Below are 22,676 nucleotides of genomic sequence, written 5' to 3'. Positions count from 1 at the left end.
ATTCAGATATATTATATTTTATTTGAGGTGTCTGGATATTCATTTTTGTTGTTGGATTAATTGAATACTTGCTTAGATTAGATTTGATACTTTCTATTTTGTGAATGTATCATTTTATTGAATTTCATCTTTATGAATGTTATAATGTGTTATGTGTTTGTGAATGTCATTATTATGTTTGAGAATGTTTTACATTGTTTGTGAAAATGTGCAATGTACGTTTGTGAATGTTTAATATGACTGTTGTGATGATGTCAATTGATGTATATATATGTAAACAGGGTAAAAAAAATATGAAAATAGATAGTTGCTGTTGAATTTTTCAAAAATTAGCAACGGAATTTTAAAATTTTGTGACTAATTGAAATTTTTTATTCCGTCACTATTTTTAAATATGAATTTTTAAAAGGTACAATAATTATATAATTATCAACGGATATTTAATATTCCATCGCTAATTATAGATGGAATATTAAAAATTCGTCTCTAATTAGAGACGGAATTTTAAAATTCAATCGCCAGGTTTTATATGAAATTTTAAAATGTTACAATAATTTGTGACGAACATTTAATATTTGGTCTCTAATTAGTAATGGTATTTAATTATTTCGTCTCTAATTAGAGATAATATTTTATTTTTCTGTCACTAAGTTTTGCTAAGTTATGATGACACCGTTAACAAATTTAGGGATGAAATTAAATATTTTGTCGCTGCTAGAGATAGAATTTAATATTCATCTCTAAAATTAGTGACGGATCAATAAACTTCGGTCTCTATTTTAGTGACAAACTATTTAATTCCGTCACTAAAATTAGAGATGGATATTAAATTCCATCTCTAGTAACAACGAAATATTTAATTTCGTGACTAAATGACGTCAACAACCAATTGCACAGCAATGGCAATAATCAATCGCTATGTTTAATTAGCGGCCGATTAGTGACGGATAATTCCATTATTGTACGTAGGTGCACATCTCTATCTATCCATCACTAAACTCCTAATGTATCTGATTAATATACTGTGATATGGCTACTCCATTCCTAACCAGAGCTAATGTGATAATATATCTGTCCCGGGACTATGGTATAGCGGAAAGGTGTCAACTTGTCACCAGGAATCTATAATTTGATTTTCCAGTTATGACGTATTTGTAGAAATTTTTCATCCAAATAGAGCGCGAACCATAGGATACTAGGTTTCTAGACCGCCCATTGTAGGTGCTTCCCAATTAACCCTAATAGTCGGTAAAAAATTTCTATGGAGTTAAATCGATCATCCCAAATTTAATGTTATTTAGTTCAATATTTTTTTTAATGTTCTGACATGTGTGGAGAAGATCAAATTACAAATTTTTTTTTACTTTAAAAAACACACCACTTTACCAACATTAAGAAATATAACATCCCTAGACCTTAAAAAGGAGTTACTCCTCTTAAATTTTATTTATTCATAGGAAAAAAAAGGCCAAAGTATTAGGCTTGTATATTATTCTATCATTCGTAGATCGCCTCCTAAATCTTACGAATTCTCCTTTTGCCCATTAGCAAAACTTATTTATTGTTTCTTAATTAGTTTAATTTAATTTCAATCTAATGTAATTTAATGGTCTTCATGAAAACATTTTTATATCTATAATTCAATTTAATTTTGTCGGTCATATATTGCTATCTTTGATAGGTAGTGTAATTCATAATTTAATTTTACTTTAAAATAAATAAATAAATTAAATGGAAAAACTAAATGAGTATTCTAGCCAAATAATATTATTATTGTAGTCTAAACACTGAAAGTATAATATAATTAATATATTCTTGTAGTGTAGATGGAAATAAATATTTATGTTTTTTGTTTAAATTATTGTTTTAGTTGAATTTAAACTTAAATTATCTTATCTTATTCAATTGTTTAGGTATCATGATTTTTTTCTCATTCTTTTATTGTTAACCTAATTTATTCTCCAATGCTTTGCCTCATACTTCAACCATGAAAAGAAAATTTTAGACTGAATAGTCTTATATATAATTTTTTTAATATTCTAAAATGTTTATATTTTATGGGAAAAAATATTTCTTTTTTACAGATTTCATTATAAAATATATATTTTTAAAAGTTATATTTACTTTTTTATCGTTTTAGTTTTCATTTTTTTATTTAAAAAATATATATGTATTCTTTTGAATCCAACTAGATCTTAATTGATTAGTTGTCTTGTTTGGCCGTACTCGCCTAAGCCGGAATATTGTCTGAGGGTTTAACCAAGTTGGGCTTTGCCATCACATGTTAGATTTGTAGAATCGACAAGAATTGGTTCCCATGAAATCGACGAAAAAACTCTCCTATCTTAGTGGTCTGCTCGAATTTTATGATTTAACTCTCAACGTAAAAATATAAGACACCCGAGATCAACGTATCACCTTTCAGTGAAATGAATCATCATTAATATTATTTTATTACCTTCATAGCCAAGAAAACATATTCATATTTATCAGTTCCTACATGAGCACATTCTCATAATGTAAAATTCTAAAATAAACAATTGAAGGTGTTAATAAATAAATTTATTCATATATTATTCATGACAAATCAAATTTACTAGTGTTCAATTATATATATATATATATATATATATATATATATATATATATATATACAAACAAACTATGGAACTAAACACTAATAAGTTTATTTATAATTATCCGGTTCACTGACATCCCCAGGAACAATGTGCGGAAAACTAAAAGAATAAAAGAAAATTGCAGAAAACCACTTAAATGAAGGTAATTCTAACTCTTGTACTTGTTAATGGAATTCTATTGTCATTGATATTTGTCAGTTTGGACTTACAACAAAGTTATAAGGCATTAATAGTACAAAAATGCTATAGTCAATAAATTTTTATCAGTGAAAAAGAATGGTAAAATGGCAGAAGAAAATTAGTATCTGGGGCTCGGAGACTACGACTAGAAAGAATCTAAAAGAATAGAGAAACCTGTGCTGCTATGCATCTAACCTGTCACGCCTTTTGCTCCATCCAAAGATAATTCCAAGGAGAAAGAAGAGCTCGTGTATCAGGATGTCAACTTGGTTTCTGTACGAAGTCCTAATCAAATAGTTTCTCAGACTGCATCAATCCTTTTTGGTCGGCCTCTTGATCACTGTAGGAACAATATATATTTTGATCCGTGCGGATAAGGAATCTAGGGTTTCCTATTGTGATTTCTTTGTCTGTCCAAGGGATTTCTGCTTGTAGCCATGTTTATGTCTCTCTAACAGCTTTTCCTTTGTTTTTTTCTTTTTGTCCATCTTTTGCTTTAACCTCTCCTCCCTTTCCCTATCAAGGATTCCTTGCCAATGCACTTCGCCAGTTAAAGGCCACAACCACTTGTTATGCGGATGCATGCCATCATCGGCTCTCTCAGCCAAATCTTCATCCAGGCTCTTCAGTAAATCCAAGTTGAAGTATTTCACCCACAGCTGTCTCAGCTCAAGAGGGTGCTGTTCCTTTAACTCCCCAGACAAGGGGTCAAGGTAAACCATCCTTCTGCCACTATGATACGCCCAGACATTCACCAACACTTCCAATACCCGGCAGTAGCAGTTCCTTTTCTAAGATCATGGATGATCCAAGGAAAAGGAAAATGATTAAATAATCACACAGTTACATCACAAAAAGCTAAATGTAATGTAATCAATTTACCTCCAGCATTGATGATCCAAGAACACAAGAAGAAATCATGCTTTTGTTGCTCTGATTTAAGCTATCAAGTGAGTCCACAAACATTCTGCGGTTCAACAAGTAAAACAAATAAAAAAGAGACACATTTAGAAAGTTTTGAAAAAAAAAATTACCTAGTGAACATAATAAATTCTAGGTAGGATGGTGTTGGCATCACCCAGCTGTGGAGAATAGACCAATGGTCACCATCAAGAGGCATTGGGGGCAGGGCTGCATTTCCAGAGGGTATCCCATACATTAGTCTGAAAGCATTCTCAAAAGCAGCACTGCAACAATTTTAGAAAGTGTAAAAAATTATATTGCTTTGTAAACCATGTAGTTTGTACAACTTTCTACTATAATGCAGCATGGAGGCATAAAAAAAATAGCCATGAAATTTTAGTTAAACACATGAGCTTATCTGCGTCAAATAATTAATAAGCTAGTAGATGCTTCCATAGAGCCAATTGCAGTTCTATTGTGACAACCAATGTTGACGTGCATATAAATTCTAATCTAATTTTCATGAGAGAATAACACAGTGATCAATTGCCACTTCGTCAAAGAGAAAGTGCAATTTAATAAGATCATCATCTCATTTCTCAGATCTAATGATTAGCTACAGATTTTCTAGTCAAATCCTTAAAAACCTAAATTTTAGTATAAACAAGCTAGGTTTCCAGAATATTTTTGAATCAACTAGATGGAAAGTGTCAGGCCTAAAATGTAAATACTAGTTATATCAGGGGCCTTCTTGTAATATTTATATGGATTATAATATACAAAGGTAGAGGAGACTATCTAGGGTAATATAATAATTATTCCACAATAACAAAACTCATATAAGTTGACATTTGATTTAATCATAGTTTATTTCAAGTATTTGTTTCACTGCTTATGATTTATTGTAGAACCTTTATAAATTTTGTGTTATTATGGGTTTCTTGTTGGACAATTATAAGGTAGCACATACAAAAAGATAGTAGGGTGAAAGTAAAAAAGGCAAAGACAAATGTTGGGTGACTACAAAATATAAAATTAAGAATAGGTCAAATCCCGGCTAGTAGCCGGGTGCCTACCCTCCCCCATGCCACTATTCAATTGCCCATGACTAGTAGCTACCCGTGATTTACCTCTTCCGTGTTCGTCTGGGATGGGCTGACAGAGGTGCTAGGGGCGAGCGAATCGCCTTTTGCCGCCAAGAATAATATTCTATGAAAATAATTTAATGAGAAAGGACATCCAACATGTTTATACATGACTAGTTTTCAGTTAGTCAAAGTTAAATTTATTAGAGTACAAAATATAACAGATTGAAGAAATCAAAGAACTTCAACAACTGAAAGATAAAATCATAGGTAGTTAGGATGAACACCGCCTGTTGTATAAGCTATATGAAATTTTAACTTTTGGACTATGCAATTTCCAAGCATTATGAGGATAATAACACGAAAAAAAAAGAAACTAAAAATTACCAAGTATAATGTTCACATAAAATAAGGTCGTATGCCAAGGATACTCAATGAACTGTCACCATATGTGCCTCAAAAGTTAAAGACATCAGGAGATGTTTCGTCTCTCATTGCATTTGATCAATAACCCATCTTTCTTTATAAGTTTCAAAAACTTATTTTGTTCAATTGACATACCCATTGCAATTTTAAACACAATTTAAAAGAGCAAAGATTTTACCAGCAACCAAACAGCTAGATGACAAATTCCAGCACGAAACTATAGCACTGTCTTAGTCAAAAAAGAAGGCTAAATAAATGAAAGATAAATCACCTGCATTGGTCAGCATTTAAATGGTCGCACATTGACCAGAAATTAAGTTTCGAGTTTGTCTTCTCTTTATCCATGTCCATTACTGCCCAATAGTACATTATATCCCCTTCTCTTTGTTCTTGAATTGCCTTCTCCAACACCTTCTCAGCAAAATGAGACAAAGAAACCTGTGCCAAGATAAAGTTAACTTTCTCCAGATTTGTTACCAGATGTTGCTAGCACTTATTGCCCTAAGAAACAAGATCAAATAATTGTTTCTCCACTCATTATAAATGCCAGGTTATGTTTAAAGAACCTGATTTCTGGATAAGGAAGTTTGAACTAAGCTTTCTTAGTCACCAGGATCTAGAAACATTTAAATATGTTCAATGATATGTGTCATCATATTCCAGGTATCTAAAGAAAATTAAAGACCCAACTTATCTAAGGATTGGCATGGAAAAGTGCAAACAGACTAAAATTATGGTCAAATCAAAGCAAATATAAAGAACAAAATGAAAAGAGAGAGTTCCTAAGGGTACAAAGATGACACTATAGTGCAAAGGAATGGAAAGCAATAGCTAGTGGTATAGAACAATAAGAAGTCAGTCTTGGATGTTTGATGTGGGATTTAGTACAGATTCTGTAAACATCCATGATCATGAGATCATTATCATAGTTCTATGATGATTGCTAGCATTTAACACAACTCAACAATTTTCGTCAAGTTAGAAGCTCACATTATTGATTTAATTAAATGTAATATCATATATCCAAATTAAGATCACTTAACTATTTAAATTACTTTATTGAATATTTAATTGAAAATAAAGTTTAAATAAGGACCACATGCATTTTTCTCAAATCCAGTAAACATAAAAGAATTCTTCTTTCAGATATTTTATAATGATTTTATAATGATTAAACTATTATAACAAATTGACTCAATATTCTAATAAAGGCAAATAGCTGTAACATCATATTTGAGTTGAGTTGAATTGAATTGAGACTATTTAGGCTAAATTGATGGCATTGGTTTATGTAAGGGTGATGATTTTATTAAAAACCTTCCCCTCTCCATTTTTCTTCTGATTGAGTGAGCAAACTCTACCCCTCAAGCAAACAACACCCACCCCGGCCTTCTCCCTTCTTCTACCACTGTTTACTTGAGTTTTATCACGCTACCAGCAGGCCATGCCTATCTCTAGTGCCAACTAAGCTCTCTGCCACTAAAAGATATCATTTGGGAATGTCGCTTGTTGTTACCTTGACCGTGCATTGCTTGTTGCCAGACAAAACTTGGTTTCCATGATTGGAAATAGGAGAACCTTACTCACTCCTCCCATCTCCCTTTGTGTGTGTGTGTGTGTGTGTGTGTGTGTGTGTGTGGAGCAATAGCAGCTCCCACCCCCTTTTTCGCAAGTCTCTTCCTTTTCCTCACATGAGCAAACCCACCAAAACCCCCTATCTGGCAACCCTCTCGTCTCCTTATGGAGAATCAAGCCACAGCGGATTAAATTTCCATGTTCAGACACTGAGAATCTGAGTTGTACCTGCACTGTAATTTCTGTGTTTTGTTGTGTTGTCCCCTTAAAAACATTGTTTCCTCATTGTACGTCATTGCTGGATGAGTGAAAATTGTCTGTGGCAACAACGAGGTATTCTCATTCCATCTATAGAGGCTTATTTGTTATGTCAATGAATCACAGCTCAGGAGATAGGTTCCTTCCTTCTCTTTCCACATTGAGTGGAGAAAAATTGTTAGGAAAAGTACTCTAGTTTAGCCTCGCTAATGCAGGGAGAAAAACAGATAACACAAAAAAGAAAATAAAATTAAAGAAATAAATTACGCATCCTCAATTAAAATAAATTGAAAGTATCCACTTACAGTGGCAATCAATGAAGTATACAAATAGAAATTAATCAGAATTTTTGCGAGTAATCATGGAACTAATCCAACATCAACAAATGCTTTATACCTAAAAAAATTCAACCTGGTGATTGTTTAAAATTATATAAACACAAATTGATATGTGCGACTTCAATTGAAATCTAACATGTATAAAAGAGAACACAAACCTTTCTCCCATAAGCACGCCATGACTGAAAACCAATCCATGGTAACTTATGAATGCTATCCACTCTGTTTGCAACAGCAAACATTGCACCGGTCTCACAAAGAAGATCCTTATAGTATGTATTGTTCAACAACGGAAGACGGTTAACAGCATCTATATCATCTGACTTTGATCTTCTGGCTCTATTTGACTGAAGGAAAAAAAATAAATAAATATATATATATATATAACATTAAGAATATAAAGAATGATCTGGCCTTAGACTTTAACAACTTATGCAAGAAGAAGAAAATTTATACTAGACCAAAAAACAAAGATTACAAGGGCAAAAAAACCAACTGACAACAAATTCAGGTGACAGTTATGCTCGTGAAAGTTGTGATTTATGATTATAGTCTTAAAAGATCCCGTCGTTTGTTGAATCCACCGTCTCACAACAGGGCAACCCCTCCCTCCTAATTTTATTCTCCCACTCTATCCTCCATTGAGTAATGACTCGCAAAGTCATATGCCTTAAGAAGCCCATGCAGTAGCACCAGCACCACTTGCAATCTACTTAAGTCACCACGTCACGTCAAACTTTCCTAAAACAGTGCCATGGTATCTTAGCTCAAAACGGATCAACCTAAAATCAGTGTCATGGTTGCAAAACTGGCAACTGTAGATTAAAATTGTGTTATGACGTAGGCGTTTTTGGTAATTAAGACATTTTCAAGTTCACTATTTCTTTCAATTTATCTTCTTAATCTGGATCAAAAATTGTTTGGTTGTTTATTAAAAATGTTTTCTCCTATTATCCATCATAAAAATCAATCATATATTTTTGTGAAGGGAAAATAACGATGGCAACAAAGAAAATGAAATGAACAATACAGAAAGAAATAAATTTATTTATTTTGGTTGTCTTTCATTTCATAGTCTATTGTGAGTTAAACCTAAAAGGTTGTAGAGTTTGCAAGAAGATATTCCTTTAGGATTTTAATTGTTCTATTAGATCGAACAAGTTTTGTGTAACTATGGATTGGAATCAACAGTAAAGTGTTAGGGCAATGGTTCTTCCTTTATTGTTAGATTTCACCATGGTGTTTCAATGGTTTAGTAATACAATTTAAATTAAGAGTATTTAATGATATGCATTGAGTGTGCAAAATATCATGTGACTTGAAGATCAAGTTGATCAAGCTTGGGTTTATGTGACTTGAAGATCAAGTTGATCAAGCTTGGGTGATAAACTTATTGATTAAGTGTGAAAGCAATTGGGGCTGAGAACACAAAGATGGACATCAAGCTTCACAAAGAAACTGAAGGCATAAATGTTTATACTATCTATGATATTATAATATTTGGTTTGTTTTCAAGTATAGATTGTATCAATGTTGTAATGACCAAAGTAGAGGTTAGAGTACCTAGAGTTTGAATTTTATAGAAACCTTACAACTTTAGAGTGTTTTCAAGTCATATTTGTCAATCATTCAAGTCTTGAACCTTAAGTCGATTTACAAGATGCTATAAGACGAATAAGGGGACAGTCCTGACAGCACCAGTTAACCAGAAGTTGGTTTAGTCAATTAGAACATGCTAGTCAATTTCATGTAGAGGTGTGGACAATAAAATATTCCTAAGTGAGCTCCACTTGACAGATGGCTTTTCTAATCACTTAAAATTATTTAAACGATACGCAATCGACTAGAAGAGTAAAGTATTGCCGTCAATTCCAACAGTTATATTCTGGACATCCAATTGACTAGACCATATATCAGATCAATTAAAGATGTTTCTTTTAATTTTTTCAAGTGACCATTGAACCATGAAATATATATCCTTTGGAGATGGTTTGAGCACAAGGATTGAGGAATTGAGCATTCTGCATCATTTATTATGCTTCATAGAGATAAATGTCCAAAGCATATTCAAAAATTTGAACAAGATTTATTATTCAAAAACTCTATCAAGCTCTTTGGTAACCTCTTTTATCCCTTATGCTTTTATTTCACCTCTTAGGGAGAGATTGTAAGATATTATCCTTGAGTGGAATTCCTTATTTGAGTCAAGCTTATGAACTTACATAAATCCCATTGGTGTGGATCAAGGTGTTTTCCTAGACTCCATTACCTCTTGTAAAGGGGTAGCTTAGTAAATTTGTTCGAGGGGTAATGCATTGGACATATCTTAAGCCATAGTGTAGAAGCGAAGCAGAGTTTTTAAACCATGTTACATCTTTTTATCAACATTGTGTTTCAATTCTTTTGTTATTTGTGTTGCATAAAATCAACTTTGATTGATTACAACACACACTTGAATTTAACCTTGTGTTGAGTTTGTGTTAATTACAAAAATTAAATCACAAAATCAACTCTTCTAGTCAGATTATTTGATACCACAATTGGTATTTGAGCAACTCCAAGCCTTGAATTAGCATTCAAAAGAGAAATAGCTCTTGAAGAGATAATCCACCGCAAAGCCATCATTATTTGATGGAGTGAACTTTCAATATAGTAAGAATAGAAATATAGAATGGAGTTCTATATCACTTTGATTTGTGGATAACAATAACGATTAGAGCTCCATTTGATGATCATATCAACCTTATTAGAAGAGAAAAGTGAACAAAGAAGCAAGAGTGGAAAATAAACCAGCCAAAACAATATTAAAATGTGAATTTTTAAAGGAAAAGTTGAGCAAGCTTATTTCACGAATGTGAAAGAGTTATGGAACAAATTGATAGAATTTCATGAGAAACCCTTACAAATTACAAGATGCCGAAAATATTAAAGTGGTTGAGTTTAAAGACAACTTGAGATGTACAAAGATGATAAAGATCAATGCTCAATTGTAGATAGCAAAGAAAGTGATAATAGATCACCATCCTCCTTGACCCCATCCTTTGACTTAGAAAAATGAAGCATTAACATCGTCTAGTAGTGAATCCACCCCCACCGTCTCCCAACCCCAAGTATCATGCATTCATTGACATTACACGTGAAGAAAAGAAACTTTAAAAGGACACAAAAATATCATATTTTTCGAATGCAAAAGGAGTAGGCATTATACAAGTGAGTGTCCACACCTCAAAACAAAAGATAAAGAAGAGAAAAACCTTAAACCATCTTCTCACAAGCACTCATAGCCACAATTCATAAAAAGAATGGGAGCTCAAGAGCAGAGTGAGTTTCACGTGGAGAGAGAAGCAACAATGAGGTAAAGGACTTATCTCAAAAATAAATTGTTAAATTTAATAATTTTGTAAAGCAATTAGCAAAATCTAAAGAAAAGTTCAAAGCCTATGAAAAGGATCTAGAAATACTTAAGACTAAGATAGCTTCCTTTCTTATTTAGAAACATAATAATTCTAAGGCTGAACAACTAGATCTAGAAAAACAAATCTTAAAATATCAACTCGATGAGATGAAAATAGTCATAGAAAGTTCACCAAAGGCTCCTAATACTATATATATGATCCTAGGAAGTCAAAGGGCAAGTCATGATTTAAATTACAAGCAAATAGGGAAAAGCCTTTGCACCTTCAATATGCAGGGTAGAACAAATAATAAATCATAAATCATAAAGACCATTAATACCAAGGGATGCCATTAGAGGGATTACAACTACAACCATAATTAAAATGTAAATTTTTAAGGAGCGTTTAGTTAACTTAATTAGTTCTAACCTGTTTTGGGTATCAATATCTATTGGTTTAAAATTTCAAGCCATAACGGAGTTTCAATGTATGACCGAAAGGATACGGTTTTAGTACCATATCGTGCATGCCGATATGGTTTGGGTATTTTTTAAATATAAAATATTTAAAAATAAAAAAAAATACATATGATAAATAAATAACTCTTGTTATATATTTTTAGAATTAAATAATATATATATATATAATTAATGTGATAGTTTTATTAGGGTTTAATAAAGTCTGTTTAAATTATCCCTACTATACCTAGGAGTTAATTGAAATTATTAAACTATGGTTTAATTAAAAAATTTACCAACGCGCAACCAACCTCCCGCCACCTCTTCGATGCCATAGCTGGGGTAGCACAACCTCTCCGGCGCTGCCGAGATGGTCGCAACCCCTCGGGAATGAGATGTTTCACCAACATACAAGGGAAGGATTGTTTGTTCTTCATTTATGAGTTACTGTGCCCAAATAGCTTTTTCTCCTGCAAGTTGATATATGATGCAACCTTTTATCATGCTTAAGGTCAAAATTTTATTAATTTGGTTGATTTTCACACTATATATTTTGGATCATGTTTGAATGATTTGACTGCTAAGGTGTAAATATCATGATGACATAAGTGTTTGGCACAACTTTGATACAAGCATGATAATTTTTGGTACATAGATGGACACAAAGTACTAATATAAACGTGGACATAACTTACAATTATGCTTGCTAAACCATGAGTTAAAGATATGTAATTCACTCATAAATATATAATTGGATTATTGGGGATTAGTAATTTACAATAGAATATGATACATAGCTTAGCGCATAAACAATTGATAGTTTTAACCCTTTTTTACTATGTGTCAAAATCATTAACAATAAAAAAATTATATAGAAAAATAATTTTTTTCTAAGTTTAGAGCATTCAAATACACTTCCTAGCCAAGCTTTTATGATTTTTAGATTTTTATGAAAAACATAATTCAAATTGACTAAAAATAGTGTCATCGAATAGTAGCTTGCTAATCATGCTTTTAACGATTCACTACATCATAAAATGTCTTGATAATATGCTTAAATATCATAAAGGTATATATTTGTTGCAAAAGACAAGTCTTAGCATGTACTTGGCACCTTATGATGCGCCTTTAAAACTTTTTAGCTAGAAATTACAATTTGATTATATGCCTAACTTAAAATTTATTCTTGGAAATTACCCCATAACCAAGGGGTTATAACCAGCAAACATGATTAACAATAGAAAACAGAGAAGAGGAAGAAAATGCTCGAATCGCTTGAAGAACTCCTCTTAAATGCTCCCGATATCTCCTTTGTGCATGGATGACCTCGGAACAGCTTCAAAGTCTTCTTCTCTGCCGCCTTGGAGTCATTGGGCGACTATAAATCGAGCTCTCTGGCTTTGATCAACGAATTGCCTTTTATAGTCGCTGTATCGAATGCTCGCCACGGGCCGTGGCGCTAGCCACGGCCGCCTGTGGCGAGGCGTGCGCGCTAAGATCCCGTTGCCACAGGCTGTGGCGCCCGTGGCACAAAGGCCGAACTCGCCACAGGCTGTGGCACTGCCACGGCCGCCCATGGAGTGGCAACAGAGCCTACCATGGGTCGTGGCACTGGCCACGGCCGCTCGTGGCGCTGGCCACAGCCGCTCGTGGCGTGGCACTAGCCACGGCCGCCCAAGGTAAGAAGGCTCCTTGACTTGGTCATTTTGCTCCCGTATCGATCCAATCTTTACTCCTATCATTCAAAATAAACGAAAGCAATATCTAGGAACAATAAAACATAGAATCAAATTACCTCAAATTATATATGCAAAAATGGGTCGAATATTGTACGAAAACATGATAAAAACCTTATATACTTCACACTTATCATATATATTTTATTTATTTATTTTAATTCTAAAAAAATATAATGAAATTTTTATTTATTTATTTATTATATGGGATGCCGCAATCCCATTTTTTCTTTTTTACTTTTTAAAAAAATATTTTTAATTTATTTTATTTTTTATATTTTAATTTTTTTAATATTTAGATTAATTTTTTAATTAATATATTTTATATTTAAAAAATACTAAAACCATATCGGCATAGTATAATACGATACCGAAATTGTATTATTCCGATCATAAACCGAAACTCCAATATGAATCAAGATTTTAAATTATGCTTGAACAAGTTGTATGCTAGATAAGGGGACTATCCCAAGGCATGTTAATTACTAGAAATTTTTGAAGGTGTGGCATACAAGGGGTGACACAATGGACGCGTCTCAGGCTGTGTAGTAGAAATAGGTCTTCAAACCATGTTATTTCTTATTAGCATTGTGTTTCATTTCTTTTATTATTCAATTGCATACAAACACTTTAATTGATTACTTAATCCTACATAAGGACCTAATAATAGTATGAAAAATAGCTAATTTGACATTTTAGGAGTTACTAATGCAATTGGAAACCATCAATAGGGGAGGATATTCATTAGCTCTTATGAATATTGTCTGGTTTCAACTCAAAGAATATAGACTCTCTATTACTTAACCAAAAATGACAAACTACATGGTATCAATTGAATAAAATAACTAATAAAAGATGCTAGACAAACATGTATGTGGATTTATAGTGTCCACAATCTTAACCTGTGATACTATTTAAGACTTTGTGAAAAGATTCTCTTTTGAAAAAAAAAATAAATCTTTTGAAAAATTAAATTATACAAGTCAATTTTTTGTTTGATTTTATTGGTTGTCCCTATTAGGCAAACTTGAACGCTCAAAATTTTCTTAGATGGCAGAGTAAGTAACAGAGTTGAACCCTAAATTTCAAGGATAAATGAGGCTGCACAATTGACCATGTTAAGAAGTTAACTTAAGAGGTTAGAAACAATGTAATACATGCAGTAGAATAAATACGGAGGAAAATAAGGTAAAAGTGAGAAGCGTAAACATACAAGAGTTATCCCACGATATATAGATCCATGATGTAAGAAAGACCAGGCTCCTAGTCCAGTATAGATTTCATATATGCACAGTGGCTGCCCTGTCCTCTCCAATTCCCCTTCATCACGTTCATAAGCATCAGCTTTCTGCTTTTCTGATTTTCTTGCATTGCGGTAAACATCTTCCCATGATCCTGAAGTTTTCTCCATTCTTTCATCCAGCTAAAAAAATAAAAGAGAACATTTAGAAGCTGACTTCAAGTTGATCTTCTCATTCTGAGTCTTATGAAATTTTCAGAATTTCAAGCATGATATATACCTCTTGAATTTCTAAACTTTCCAAGTCTTCAATAGCTTCCATTTCATAAACATCAATCCAATCTGATTGATTAGGCAAGTCTTCTTTGTAAGTCTTGTTCTCAAGCTGAGAGCCTTTATCCACCAGCCGCATTAAAAAATGTTCCTCTAACACATATACAATGCTTGATATTTGTCTGGAACGTTCATATCTTAAAGAACTGTTATTTACCATAGTATTATTTTGTTTAATTTCTCTCTCAATGTTCCACCACCAAGTCTTTTGCTGAATATGAGAGGTGGAATATGGAAGCAGTGTATCCGAAGGAAAGTGAAGAATGCTTTCAAGAAGCTCAGCATAACCAGAAATGCATTCTGAAGCAAGCATGTCCATGGAGAGTGACCTCCCATGTGAAGCAACAGAATGAGCTATATTTGACAGCGTATTATCTGTTATAAGAAGAGAGAATGCTCTCTCCAATGTATCTAGTCTGCTGGGGTGAAAAAGAAAACCATGGACACTATCAACAACCTGAAATTTTATTTTAAAAAAAAACTTTAACAAGACTGAAAACAAATCTATTGAACAGATGTAAAGTTTCATGATTGTGCTCACATATTTCTCTATTGCAGTAAAATTAGGAGCAACAATGGGAATTTCAAATGACATGGCTAGCAACAATAGTGGAGGAAAACTTTGTTCCCTGTTAAATGGCCAATATAGGACAATATCAGCCATCAACAGAAAACATTTCACATCCTGATCCATCCTGTATTGTCTCACAGAACCATCTGGAAAACCCATGCGGGAAGCAATTTCCTGTTCAGAGTAAGTGAATCAATTTCACATAACCTCAATACAAATATTAGTAACAGTATTGAAGAGATAATTATAGTATAGCACAGTAAAATTTATCCAAAAATAAAAGAATTAATGGATTATGGACTAAAATGAGCAAGCACAATAGATGTGAGAAAAATTAAATAAATAAAAGCTCGGAGAATTTTAAGCAGGTGTTGAAGAATATTAGAGAAGAAACAAATCAGCATTGAGTTACAATAAATCGTGAATGATCTTTTATAGTTTTTTCCAAGGTTTGAAGTGTCGAGTCATGCCATCCGAAACAGCTAGAATTTACCATTCTAGTGAGGAAGCAAAATCGGCACAGCACGCAAACAAATTTTGCATTCGTCATCCGCCGGCAATCGACGTCTCCGCACCGCCAGAAGTGTCACAGGACGCTTCCGAAGGCAGCGGAGGCGGCACACAAGCGTTGCTCGTGGGATCGCTGTGTTGCGTACACGTATTGTTACAAAAGAAAAAAAATAATTAATTTAAATAATTCTCAATTAGAGATGTGATATTTTGAATAGGGACTTTTATAAATCCTAATTAAATTATCCCTATAAAAAATATATTTAAAATTTTAAAAAAAATATATTAATTGATATTATAAAAAAATTCTTTTTTACTGTTTTAAATTTATTTAAAAATTCTAATAAATCATATTTATATTCTGATAATTTTTTTTTATTATTTTATATTTTTTTTACTTTTTAATTGACATTTTGATTTTTTTTTTTACTATTTTAAATATATAAGATTTAAACTAATAATTAACTAAATGAATAAACAATTAATTTATATAATTATGATGTATCAATTTTAATTTGAGTAATTAATACATCTTTAAAGAAAACTATATTTAATTATTTTTTTTAACCATATTAAGTTGTTCAAATAATTTATAAAAAATCAATATACAACTTATTTTTAAATTATACACAATAAACATATTTATCTAATAATTACTATATATATAAATAAAAAATACCAAAACTATATCAGTACGATACGATACCGAAACCATATCGTTCTAGTCTGGGACCGAAATCTCGACATGAGTCGAAATTTTAAACGTTGGTTTTTTCTATAAAACTTAAAGGGAACATCTAGAAGATGATTTCAGGCAAATAAGAGTGGTATGCAACCATCACTAAAAGATAGATTCTTCCTTTGGCCTCTACATCCAGAGAATTAAATGTAAGATAAGTCAGTCAAAATCAAATGACTGGATACTATTATTCAGGATTCACCCTCAGCTCTCACAGTGAAAATCAGTCAATGATACCTCACCTCTCAACACCCAATTCTCACTAATGACTTGACTCTCCTTGACATGCTGGATCATTCTCTACCAACCAACAGCTATCAAGATGGCTTTCCTCCAAGATGTAATTTCATGACATGTTTTATGAAAATCAATATATTTATAAACATTATAGCCCATATCTGTCAATTTCTTGTCTCATTATGCAAAGCTAAATGGGTGTTTACAATGCAAAATTGCATTCAAGTAAAATTCAAGCAGATAAAGGATGGACATTGAAGAGTGATAATCATGTATCTTCTGTGTGAATTTAGACTAAATTCTCAAATTTTTCCATCACAATACAGTAGCTAAGCATAATTATGCACACAGAGAAACAAAGATGACTGGTGCCAAGACATTAAATACAGATAAATTCACCAAAAAAATAATAAGTCAATGCTGTTGTAAACTTGTAATAATAAAGTCTTGAAAGCATAAGAAAGATTTGATGTAATAGTCTATCTTAGATTGATATTTCCAACTAAGCCAAAAGTCAAATGAGGAAGGTAGCTATCCATAATTCCAGTCAGTTCATTCACACTTAAAATAATCATCCACATGCAAGGAAGATTTTTTGAAGTCCAGTAGAGCTATGGATATTTAAGCAGTCGATCAATGAGCTCTCAATCATATTGAGTAAACAGTATAAATAACAACAACCAGTACTATAATTGACAAGCATTTACTTGAAACTAATTTGTGCAGATAGCTAATTGTTGCCCAAGTTTTGACTAATTTCTAATTTGTTTCATACAAAAAAAAATAAAGACAATAAAGACAATGGTTTGTTCGAATAGTATCCTGTCAAAGCATTTTGCAGAAAAAGCTAAGTGCAAAAGAAGAATTAGAATGAAAGGGGAAAAAAACCTCAATAACTCAAATGAAAAATAAATAAATAAATAGCCTCTAAATAGAGTTTCAAGTAAAACCTTAGTTCTCAGAGGAATAAACCATGATATTTCTTTTGGAGATTATTTTCTTGTGGCAACACATTGCCATTTAGTACATTAGGATGAACACTTTCAATAAGTTCCATCATTATGTAATTTATGATGTTTATTATGGACATTGACTTTGCAGCAACACATTAAAAAACAGAATGAATGGTGCAAACTTCAAATATACTTATTAGTGCACAATCATATATATATAGAATTGTGTTATTTATGATGTTTGTTATGGGCATCTCTGCATATATGTGTGCATGTGTATATCAATAAGATACACTGATTGCTCAAACATGGCATACTATGAACCTATGAATTTACCCAATACCTGAATAGTGGAGATAGGGGCATTTGTTGAATTACTGCACAAAAGGACAAATTTTATTATTCCACTCAAATCTCTAACTTTTTTGACCTGAGATAAGGCATGCACTGCAGTGTAATCCCATGATAGATCATCATAGACAAAGTAGTCACTAATAATTAGAATCAACAGGTCACTCTCAGAAAATTCAAAATCTTTCCGCAATTGTTTTCTTGAGTGACTTGCAATATAGTTCTCAGTCTCCTGAACATCCACTGGATACCCAGGAATCACAAAGAAGTTCCCATTATCCAGCAAGCTGTACAGAATCTGACAAAGATATAATTAGTTGTCAAATAAAGTGTTGATAAATCCTAAAGAAGTTAATGATTCTCACTAAGTGCAAGAATGATAGGGAGGTTCATTACTGGGAAGGAGAAATCAGGAAAAACAACAACATCAGCCCTAGCAAAAGCACTTCTCCATTCACCAATAAGACCTTCCCAGCCAAACTGAACATAAAGTGGGAGACGCTCCCCAAGGATGTCTTCATGAATAAGCCATATGAGTGGAACAGATGCAAAAGGCTCTTGTATAAGCCTGCAAACGTAGAACAGAGAAGTAATTTTTCTAAGTATAAAATAGCAAGTAGTTAAGCAAATAAGAATTCTATATGCTGAAAAAAGAAGTCCTTTGTACCAGCATTTTTCTTTTGTCTGTACAGAGCCCAGCCCATCCACAAGAGAAACAGTATAAGTTACAATTATATCAACCACTCAAGTCGTGTTGGAGTTTCAATCATTGACGATACTAGTTTGGTATCGTACTAACGTTTCAATATATAGTATTGTTGGCGAATTGGAGATGAAAGAAGGGCTAAGGATAGCCCGGTGCACAAAGTTCCCGCTATGCGAGGTCCCGGAGAAGGATCCATTGTACGCAGCCTTATCTTGCTTTTTACAAGAAGCTATTTCCAAGATTCGAACTTGTAACCTTTAGTCACAAATCAACAACTTTACCGTTGCGTCAAGGCTCCCCTCCAAATGAAAGAAGGAAATAACAAAAATAACAAAAAATAATAAGACAACTATATGCTTAAGTTTACACTTGATGTTACATATGGAATGGTACAGTTTTGACGTTATCATGTATGGAGACAAATCTACAAAATAATAATTAAAAAAAAACATTATTTCAATTTATGTTGACCTATATTAGCATGACATGATACTCATCAATATGATTAACACAGTGACACAGCAACACAACAAGCATTATCAGTGCACACACTAGTATCAAGTTTCAATAATTTATCAAAATAATACGTTTCAAATGTGCCACCTAACACAGTACAAGATTTCAAACTATTATTTAAACACATAAGTAAAAAAAAGCCATCATTCTGTCAATTATTTTAGTTGCAATTAACTCAAGCTTTCTGCAATTCATAAGATATGCTGTGTCAGAATGCCCTCCAAATGACAAACCTATTGAGGTATGATTGATTCCCTCAAATTTATTAGTTAAGATGCTACCTATTACAAAATTTATGATTCGACCTAGATTAATATCTTTAAGTAATTGAAATCATTACATAGAACCATAGCATCAGTCCAACAGAAAACTAGTCAGTTTTCCAGTTTAAAAAATAATTAGAAGGCAAGGAAGTTGCTACAATAATCATGAGAGGTGGCCTTTATCCATTTTATCCAAACAATAGGAATAATTTCAATAATCTCATATATCTGTAATGTGGTATTCCATGTTGATACGAGAGACCTTTTTGACTAAAGAGACACAGGAAGCTGTCTAATTAAAGATTTAAAAAAAAAAAACAAGTACCTTGAAATGACCTTCCTGCCTCCAAGTGAACTCACAATCACACCTTCATAACTAGGTAAGAGAAATCAAGAAAGCAACAATCATAAATAGACTCACAAAATTGTAACATAAGACTATCCAGCGCATAGTGATGATATATTTACCATAAGCATCAATCACTAGAAGTTGAAAAAAGGAAACAAATCAGAATTATCATGATTCACAACTCACTTTGACCAATCGACAGAAGATAAATTTTCAATATTCAGAAATGTTAATTGGCAGCCAATATTTTGCCACAAGAATTGGGAAGTGTTGTCCTCTAAAATGAATACCTGATACAGAATCATTGAAAACAGATAAACCATTGGGGGAAAGAGAAGTTTCAACTAAAGATTAGATTTAATCAAGAAACATGACAGGTAACCACTAGTATGTATTGCAGAAGTAGTGAAAGATTTACGCCTTGTTTAGTTGGACTATTTTCACCCAGTTTTAATTTTTCATTTTTTTTTTAAATAGAAAAAGGTTTCTAAAAAAAGTGTTTGATAAGGTAGGGGTGTAATCGAGTCAAGCCGAGCCGAGCCGAGCTCTTGAGTTTGGCTCGTTTATAATCGAGCCGAGCTTGAGCTTTATTTAACGAATATATTCATGGTTCACAAGCTTATTCGAACTTTTATCGAGCTTAAACGAGCTTAATAAACATAAATTATAAATTTAAATATTTATTAAAAATTAAATTATATATTTAGAGAAAATTATAATATTCTTATTAAAATTTATAATTTTATTCTAATAAATAAATTTAATATATTTGTCTATATATTTCATAAGTAGAGTGTAAAATTTATAAATTAAATATCAAAACTATTATTTTTTTATTTAAAAGTTGATTCATGAGCTTAACGAACATGTTCACAAGCTAACGAGCCGAATATTGTGAAGTTTGAGCTTGGTTTGTTTATCTTAACGAACCTCATTAAATAAGCTCAAATGAGCTTTTATCAAATCGAGTTTCGAATAGCTGAACGACTTGATTCATTTACACCCCTTATGATAAGGTGATTTCTTTGAAATGAGATTTTAAAATATAAGATGAAAAAGTAAAATTTAATAGTCAGAGAGATAAAGTAATTTTATAAAACTTTATTTTATTTTAAAATGTCAAATCAAGAATAATAAACTTATGCAAACAAAATAGTAGTAATATTTACTATTATATTATTATTATTCACAATTATTTATATTATTTAATTGTTTATTATTATTATCATATTATTTAAGTTTTATATTATTAAAAAAAAATAGTCTGGTGCATGAAGCTCCTGTCAATGTGGGTCCAGTGAAGTGTCTATTGTAAGAGGTTGTTTGTAAAACTCGAATCCGTGACTTCTAGCTCACACGGTAGTAATTTTATTGTTGCGGCAAGACTCTCCTTTTTAATTCTATATTATTATTAACTATTATTCATTATTATTTAAATTTTCTATTATTATTATTTAAATTTTCTATTATTATTATTTTAATAGAATAGCATAATAATAACATAACAATATATTAAATGACAAGTACTATATAATATAATCATATCATATTATATACTATAATAATATAATACTATATATGTTATGTAATATAAAATGTATTTTTTAATTTAATATAATAAATTTAATATTATAATATAATATATTATTTACGATCAACCAAATAAATTTGCAATTTTTATATCGCTACAACTAAACAGGTTTTCACATTTTTTAATTCTTAAAAATTGAAAATTATTTCCTCTTTTCATATTCTCTGTTTCATAGAAATGAAAAATAGAAAGAAAAAAAAAATTCAAGAAGCCAACAAATGCTTATAGACTACAAATAATTAGAATCCAATGGTTGGGTAGATCCTTGATTTCAAGATACATAGTAATCATGAAACTATTCAGATGCAAAATTAACAGGAAAATTAACAAGGTGAATTATCATTGTTTCTGCAAATTAATGAATTGAGAAAATATGTATGGATTAGTCCATTTACAGAGAGTTTAAGTTTTAAGATATGTAGTCACCAAATCATATTTAGCATGTACTAGAGCAAAGAGGTTCTTTTATTGAATCCTATTCAGTATTAATTAAGCACAACTAAAGACTGATCAAACCAATGAAAGTGTTGGTCTTGGACTAGTTTTGTTTCTCTGCCAGGAGTTATAAAACATAAAAGAAAAAAAAATGGGAACTTTCCTGGCTTAAGTTTTTAGGATAATAGTTTAAGAATATAAAAGATACAATGGCATGACAAATTAAACAACAGGAATACGATTAACTATTAGATTCTCCAAGAAATGCTTATGCACTTCAAATTTATAAACAAGAATACAATGCCTTGGTAAAACCAAAGATGATACTAGGATATGCATTCCACGTTGGTGTATGAATGCTTGTAAATTTTCTACATTCAAATAAAATGGATTAGTTTGTAATTTCAATTCAAAGTGGACAATCTGTTGTCTTTTGCCCCAATTACAGCAGCAATGACTTGAGCGTTCATCACATTTTAGGGTCACAAACCAAAGTGATATACATTATTACATTCCACATTGGTGTATGAATGAATGTAGATTTTCTACACCCTAAGTAAAATGGATTAGTTTGTAATTTCAATTCAAAGCAGGCAATTTATTTCTTTTTGCTCCAATAACATTGAGTGTTTGTCGTATTTTAGGACCACAATCCAAAGTGTCTGAATGAAGAATTAGGGGAGCACATTTTGCTAAGTGTTAGTTTGATTCTATACACGAACGATCAACCATTGAAATATGTGGATATTGTGGAACAACAAATATGCCTTCAAACTGGTGCTACGGGAGAATACATACAAGTAACCCCTAAAAAAAGTGATCATATAGGCATTATAGGTGTATAATCATATTTTTTGATCTATAATATTCAGTGCAATCAGTAACCAAT

General features: G+C 31.8%; 1 protein-coding gene across 7 annotated transcripts in view; it reads right to left on the bottom strand.

Annotated features, from left to right (window-relative positions):
• Positions 1 to 2,794: 2,794 nt before the first annotated feature.
• Positions 2,795 to 22,676, bottom strand: part of LOC122052005 — a 38,346-nt gene continuing 18,464 nt past the window's right edge. Inside the window, exons 3-14 of one of the 7 annotated variants that reach the window (XM_042613376.1) lie at positions 19,948 to 20,051; positions 19,738 to 19,788; positions 18,324 to 18,495; positions 17,920 to 18,225; positions 15,108 to 15,311; positions 14,514 to 15,023; positions 14,207 to 14,416; positions 7,563 to 7,751; positions 5,505 to 5,671; positions 3,854 to 4,006; positions 3,702 to 3,786; positions 2,795 to 3,610 (exon numbers count right to left, since the gene is read on the bottom strand). In XM_042613376.1, the coding sequence (XP_042469310.1) occupies positions 3,212 to 3,610; positions 3,702 to 3,786; positions 3,854 to 4,006; positions 5,505 to 5,671; positions 7,563 to 7,751; positions 14,207 to 14,416; positions 14,514 to 15,023; positions 15,108 to 15,311; positions 17,920 to 18,225; positions 18,324 to 18,495; positions 19,738 to 19,788; positions 19,948 to 20,051 (2,550 nt within the window). In that variant the 3' untranslated portion in view covers positions 2,795 to 3,211. Of the gene's footprint in view, positions 3,611 to 3,701; positions 3,787 to 3,853; positions 4,007 to 5,504; positions 5,672 to 7,562; positions 7,752 to 14,206; positions 14,417 to 14,513; positions 15,024 to 15,107; positions 15,312 to 17,919; positions 18,226 to 18,323; positions 18,496 to 19,737; positions 19,789 to 19,947; positions 20,052 to 22,676 lie in introns of those variants that run through there. The other 6 variants (XM_042613378.1, XR_006131664.1, XR_006131665.1 and 3 more) reach the window with 6 other exon arrangements.

Source organism: Zingiber officinale, chromosome 3A, assembly GCF_018446385.1.
Source record: "Zingiber officinale cultivar Zhangliang chromosome 3A, Zo_v1.1, whole genome shotgun sequence".
In the NCBI taxonomy this organism is placed as follows: domain Eukaryota; kingdom Viridiplantae; phylum Streptophyta; class Magnoliopsida; order Zingiberales; family Zingiberaceae; genus Zingiber; species Zingiber officinale.
The sequence above is the reverse complement of the archived record's forward strand: the minus strand, read 5'-3'. Positions and strand labels throughout refer to the sequence as shown.